The sequence below is a fragment of the Zingiber officinale genome, chromosome 2A (assembly GCF_018446385.1).
Source record: "Zingiber officinale cultivar Zhangliang chromosome 2A, Zo_v1.1, whole genome shotgun sequence".
NCBI lineage: Eukaryota > Viridiplantae > Streptophyta > Magnoliopsida > Zingiberales > Zingiberaceae > Zingiber > Zingiber officinale.
This window is the reverse complement of record NC_055988.1, coordinates 128,717,635-128,724,098: the sequence shown is the minus strand read 5'-3', so window position 1 is coordinate 128,724,098 and position 6,464 is coordinate 128,717,635. Positions and strand designations below refer to the sequence as shown.

At 37.3% G+C, this 6,464-nt stretch overlaps 1 protein-coding gene across 1 annotated transcript; it reads right to left on the bottom strand.

The window, feature by feature from the left end:
- Positions 1-103: 103 nt before the first annotated feature.
- Positions 104-6,082, bottom strand: LOC122042305 (zinc finger CCCH domain-containing protein 32-like). Its single transcript, XM_042602339.1, has 3 exons — positions 5,711-6,082; positions 2,982-3,092; positions 104-2,249 (listed from the first exon to the last, which is right to left on the bottom strand). Exons 1-3 carry the CDS (start codon positions 5,822-5,824, stop codon positions 354-356), a joined length of 2,121 nt encoding a protein of 706 aa, XP_042458273.1. The 5' UTR covers positions 5,825-6,082; the 3' UTR covers positions 104-353.
- Positions 6,083-6,464: the final 382 nt, after the last annotated feature.

Below are 6,464 nucleotides of genomic sequence, written 5' to 3'. Positions count from 1 at the left end.
TGAAACCTAATAAAGCATTCATAATAAAAGAGACTAATGACCCTCAACAAATTGTTACCTATACGAACACACTTCGAATAAAGTGGTTAAATAAACCCATTCGGGGAGCTAAGGAAATAATGTTATTAAGGGCCAGATAAGTGATACAAACATGACTTCAATCTTGGCAAAGCCAAACCACACATCAGCTTTTCCATCTGCAGCCTTCTTTCAGTGCTAAGACTGAAAAAAAGGATAGAAAAGAAAAGATTATGCATTGTTTATTTCTAAAGCTTGATGGGTATGGCAGGCGCGAAGATTGTCGTAGGCTTCTTTGAAAACAATAAGCTAAGCAAAACATTCTCCGTCTGAGTTCAAGATAGCATGACGCTGATCTTTCTAGCAAAATCATCATCATCTTCATCTTGATCATCTTCGTCAGAGTGGATTGTGTTTTCGTCGTCCACTTTGTACTCTCCTGATTCATAATGGAAATCACCATCTTGCTTGTCACAATCTTCCAGCTCCTCTTCTTCATTCTCCAGAAATATGCCATCTTCAGCTTCTATGGCATCCTTGTAAGCTAGTTCATCTTCTGAAGGGATCACTCCTGCTTCATGGCTACTTATTGTGAAATTGCATTCCTTTTTGGCTTCCAGTCGAGGAACTGATTCAGTGATAGCAGAGTCTCCACCACTTTGATTGTTTTCATGGCGACCAGTAGAAAATTTATCTTCCACATTCGCTAACTTCCGCTTCCTCTGCAAGATGGCACTCAGTGGCATTGGACCCTCGAATGATAGAGGATTTTGTGATTCACGAACCCCCCCTACCTTTATGGACTCGACTTTGTTCACTGTAAGATTAAAACTAGTCGCATTGATATCATGAATATTCTTAATCTTTGTACCTCTAAGCTCTGAAAGAGACTTGGGGCTAGCAAAATCTAAAGAGTTTGTGCCATCTCTAGGAGTTATTTTGTTTCTATGGATCCTCTCATCTTTGTTCAATTCCTCACTTGGTTGAGACCATGCTCTTTCCGGATTCCTTGTCTGGTAGCCTGTTCGCCTTACTGGTGACAGTCTGCTCTGAGGTCTTCTTCCCATCTCTAAGAGCAAATTGCTCGCTAGATCAGAAGATCTCCCAGGAAATGCAATGCGGCCTTGCAGACGACTACTGATGGACTTCTCAGAAGAAAATTTCTCATTATTTCGGGCAGGACGACCATAATGTCTCTCCTTAGCATAATGTTCATTTTTTCGGTTGTGCTCGCTATGACCATCATGATTACTGGTAGACCTTGAATCATTGAACCTTCTCCGTTTCATTAATTGATTGCGCAAATCTGACCCGTCCATTGCATTATGTTTTCTCTCTCTATCAAGTACTCTTTTTTCAAGGGATGGTGATCTTTCCAAAAGTCTGCGAGAAGTCTTTGATTCCAAGCCATACCAGCTATGTGGTTGCTCATAGTCTTTTTCATATTGGCCAATGTCGTTGCGTTGATCAATTTCAAACTTTCCCATTGTTTCATAATCACTGTGATGATAATCGTATTCATCTTCAGCTTCCATATTTTGACCACCACGAGCAGACAATCTTCCGAAATTATCTTCACTGTGATAGTAATCAGGGTCTTCAACATCATCATCTACAAGCACATCAAAACCAGGAGAATGTTCCCGCAATATCTCATCAGCATCCCTATCATTATCTGGTTCATCATCAGTAGGTTGCACCTGCCGATCCCATGGTTGGCTTTGCAAGTAGCTATTGTTAACAACTACACCATTCTGTGGCAGTGCACGAGGCTCATTGCCTAATGATGGGGGCAAAATTTTATTTCCAGGCAGTTCATACTTGGAAACATTTTCAACTTTTGTAACAAATTTCGGTGTTGCAGATGATATGCCAACATGTTTGTTGCTAGCCACCTTTGGATTATCAAGATTAGCTTCACTTACATTTTGCTGTTTAGTGATTTTCTTCTGTGCATCTTTCTCATTTCTTTGTTGTGGTTCAGCAGAAAATGTTGAAACCTTCGCCGCATTCTGTGAAACCAAGTCGACTGAAGCCTGTGGTCCATGCATAAATGGACACCTTTCACCTTTTAAACACTGACCCCACTGGAAATAGTAGCAAGGAACACTTTGCTTATTGGTGTTATTCAGAGCCCGAGCAGCTTGGGTTGATGCTGATACTGCAGTTTGACTTGGTGTTGGAGATTGTGTTGAGCTGGGCATCGGTGTTCCGAAGATGGAATCAACTGGCTGAAGAACAAACAACAGTAATAAGCTCCGCATACATAACGCTACCAAATTGATCGAGTTACAGCAGTAAAAGTACAGGTGACCATTGCATGCAACAGCAATGAACTCAGCAAACAACATGCTACTAAACTAATCTGAGTTAAAGCACTAAAAGTACAGGCAACCGTTCAATATTTATTTCAATTCATATCGTGATGACATAGAAATACAACAGCATCAAACTAAGGGAAACAAATTGAGCTTCTAAACTACATGGCAACTGTGGTTGCCGTTCTTAGATTAGTACAGATTATTGATATCATCATGAGCTATTATTTGTCCAAATTAGATGAGGGTCGCTATTATTTGTCCTAATGTAGACATCAATAATTCTTCATCCAAACTTGGAACCCAAACTGGCAGTTAATGACATTGTGAGTTTTGAATTAGAAGATTTCCTATTACGGCACTCAACGTGTAATCCTGATCATCTAAGAACCATTTACTTCTCTTATGAAAACAATAATTAATAACTGATCAAGATAACATTGGACACCTAATCATTGCATTAAAGAAAATTCTATGCACAAAAGGGATAACATTAGAGCGAAAATCATATTAATACAAACAAAACTTATGCAGAATAGTAACTAGCAATTTATTGTTCTCCATTAGAATATGCAAAGCACCCATTTAAATCATGTTTGATAAACTTGCACTCTAAATAAGCACATAAATGTACAACTGACATACCAGATGGCGGAAAGAACATTTTGGATTGAGGCAGTTCCCATTTAGCCAATACCAACAATCCCTGGGGTTCACTCTGGCACCCTCATTGTGCCGATAATCACATTCACTCCCCTGAAAAAAGAATTTGATTATATTATTATTTTTAATTACAAAATACAAACATCAACACGAAGAAGAATATTCCTCAAAGCAAAATGTACATACAATATATATGAAAGATTGAGAAATGAGGAGAGCACAGGTTAATAGATCATATCAAACAATTTGTTTGGATGTAAAACTGATACTACAATGGAACAAACCAATTGATTAGATTAAACAATTTTGATGTGAAACCAATGCTAGCAATGCTAGAACGAGCTCAAAAGTTTCAGAATGGGTAGTTGCCAATTGTGCAAAATGTAAAAGATAGAGAGAAGAAAAGGTGCTATATTAAGAAAAGGCTGCCACAGGATACATATGGGACTCAACATAATACCCTATGACTAAAGCATCCAATGTAGAATTAACACAACATTATTAACAACTAAATACTCTCACACTTCCCTGTCAAACTAGAGCATGGGATATCCATGTCAAGCATGTTACATAAAATAGAAAACATCAAAAATACAAGTGAAAAGGGTATGACGAAGAACATATTAACAGAAAAAAAAGTGAAATGCTTGGTGATGCAATGCACTAAATTAAAGACTAGACGATAGTTGGATGATGAATGCCTCAAGAGAGAGCTTCAAAAGATGGAGTCGGTGATGATTTTCAAATGACACGATTTGATCTTCTTCTTGACTCCTTAGACTGAAAATACCATAAAATTTTGAAGTTTGTGAGGATTAAATGAAAATTCATAAAAATGGAGTGCAATAGATAGATTATAAATTGAGTATTCACTCTTGAGATGAGTTTATATTAGGATAGAAATAGAGTGAAGTCCAATATTATTCTAAGAAACAAGGGTTCCAGGGAAAGGATTGAGTGAACTTCCGATATGGCAGACCAGGAGTTGTTTGGATAATACTGCAACAGGTATATTATTTAAATCTAGAGTTTGCTTAGATAATAATTAAATGATGAGCGATAACAGCTAGCCAAAAGTTGGGTAAATAAGAATCTTTAACTTACATAACAAGCTCAAACAAGAATTTATTGTTTCCATAACTAGCAACGACTATTTAAAAGTTGCTTAACTTAATCGACACCTAATGATATAGCCAAGCACTAATGTGAATATACAACATAAAAAGGAATCCTAACCTAATTAAAATTTTCTTCAGAACACTAATAAGTCTGAATTAACATGAAAAATAAGGAAAGAGAGCGAGAAAGCACCAACAATACACTAGCATAAAAAAAATATCTATATGCACCCTAGAAAAAGAAATTGCAAGATGATATGGAAACTACCACAGAATTAGTTTTTCCAAATGCATGAATCTGCCTGTAAAAAAAGTATCCTTAGAATTAGTTTTTCCGAACACATGAATCTGCCTATAGAAAAGGTATCCTTAAATCACAACTTACACTCTTCAGGTGAACCTAGGCCCAATTATAGAAAATTATCTAGAAATTCATTGTCTTTTGTTCATCCTCTTACATTGCCCAATTTTGGAACATTCTGAAACAGCTTTGACCATTTTAACAATAGAATATACTGTCAACATTTCAATCCCTTCAAATGCTTATTTAGTCAAAATTTTATTTTTCAAGGTGCATTCAAGTAGGAGAGGAAACACCATTGTGAGAGACTCGATGCAATGTCTAATTTGGAAAGTAGTATCATACACTGTTGAGACTATATATTTTTCAGACTAATGTGTTTGTGTTAACAACACTTTGGTTTGACAAAAAAGTTGAAGGTTTACAAGTTTAATTTGTAAACAAATGCAATAGAGATTACAGCTTTACAAACAAATGCATAGGTCTATCATTAACATGGTTACACACTACAACATGTTACATGCACAGCATTAAATTCATTAAAACCAAATGATGTTTGTTGAAATCCATGACTAAAACCATAAAGCTCAAGCCGGAATCAGGTTATAATAGAGGGAGGCTTCTTGGTATCACAAAAGTATGAAGAGATGCAAACTTCCGAGCCAAAGATTTAACGAGTATAATCTGTAAATGATCAGATATATGATACCACCAACACAATATGAACTATGCCAAGGAAGAAAATTAATATAAACTTCCCTGGACAAGGTCCTAGCTTTTCTTAATTTGACGACAATTCCAAATGATGCCCTCATATTTCCTAATATTTGGATATTCACGCTACAATTTGAAAAATAAAACATAATAAAATAACCATAGAGCCCTGTGGATATCCGAGTTCCAACAGAGTTATTTGACAAGCAAGTTCAACAGCTAGTAAACATAGAGCCCTTTGGATATCCAAGCCCGAACAATTATTAGAGAAGCAAGTTCAGCAGCTGATAGCTTAACCACCTCAAAAAAACATGCGCAACAAAATAGTCGACACAAATTTGCAAAACTCTAATTTCGCAAAGACGAGGAATACTTGGGAATTTCAACCAAAAAGTACAATCGAACAAGTAATAGATCCCCGACATTTATCCCGCGTCATAAAAGTTTTCCAGAGATCCACAAAGAGGCGATCAGGAATGATAGGAAACCCAAGTAAACCCGCATAGCCCAAATAAAAAAAAAAATTGCATCTTTAGCAAAAGAAGAGAAAGCATAAACCAAGACAAGGGAAAAGGCACCTTCTTGCAGGTCAATGGCGAAGCTAAGAAGTAGACGCAGTCGGTATTCCTCTTCAACGCCTCCTCCGCTGCCGTGGAAGGCCGGATTGCTTCGCCTCCGCCATCAGATTCCATAATCTAATTCCTTACCCTCTTCGGAGAACCAAAATAGACCGATCCCAACCTCCACACCGCGGATCAAAGAGGCAAGGTGGAGAAAGATAAACCCCGAAATTTGGGCACAGAAAGCAAGAGTCTAAACCCGAAAAGGGAATCGGGAGCTGAAGCGCGACGAATGGAAACACAAATCTGGGCAAAGGCAAGAAGATAGCCTCCGGATTCACGCCGGGGTTTTCCGACGCCAAATTCGAAAGCCGGAAGAAGCCCTTTTCGTTCTTCGGTTCTTTCCCTTTTATATCTAATTTTCATAAAAACCCTTACAAAACTACTATTTCAAAAACGCCTGTCTGTCAAGGGGTTATTGGGGTTATTTGTCTCACCGTGTGAGTCCGACGTTTGACAGTGGTCGAGTCAAATTGGTCGGCTATCCACGCGTGCATATCGCGTGACTGAATTTGTCGGATCATTGCTAACAGGTCGGATCTCATCTATCCACACGCAGAATCACCATAAATTGCAAGTTTATCATTTAAATTTATTAAATATCTTATTTTGAGTTCCTTTGATTATTTAAAATTTATTTGATTAATTAGTGAGTCTAATATTATAAATTTACTTGTTCAGTTTATTTGCCTAGTTATAAGTTGATAAAAAA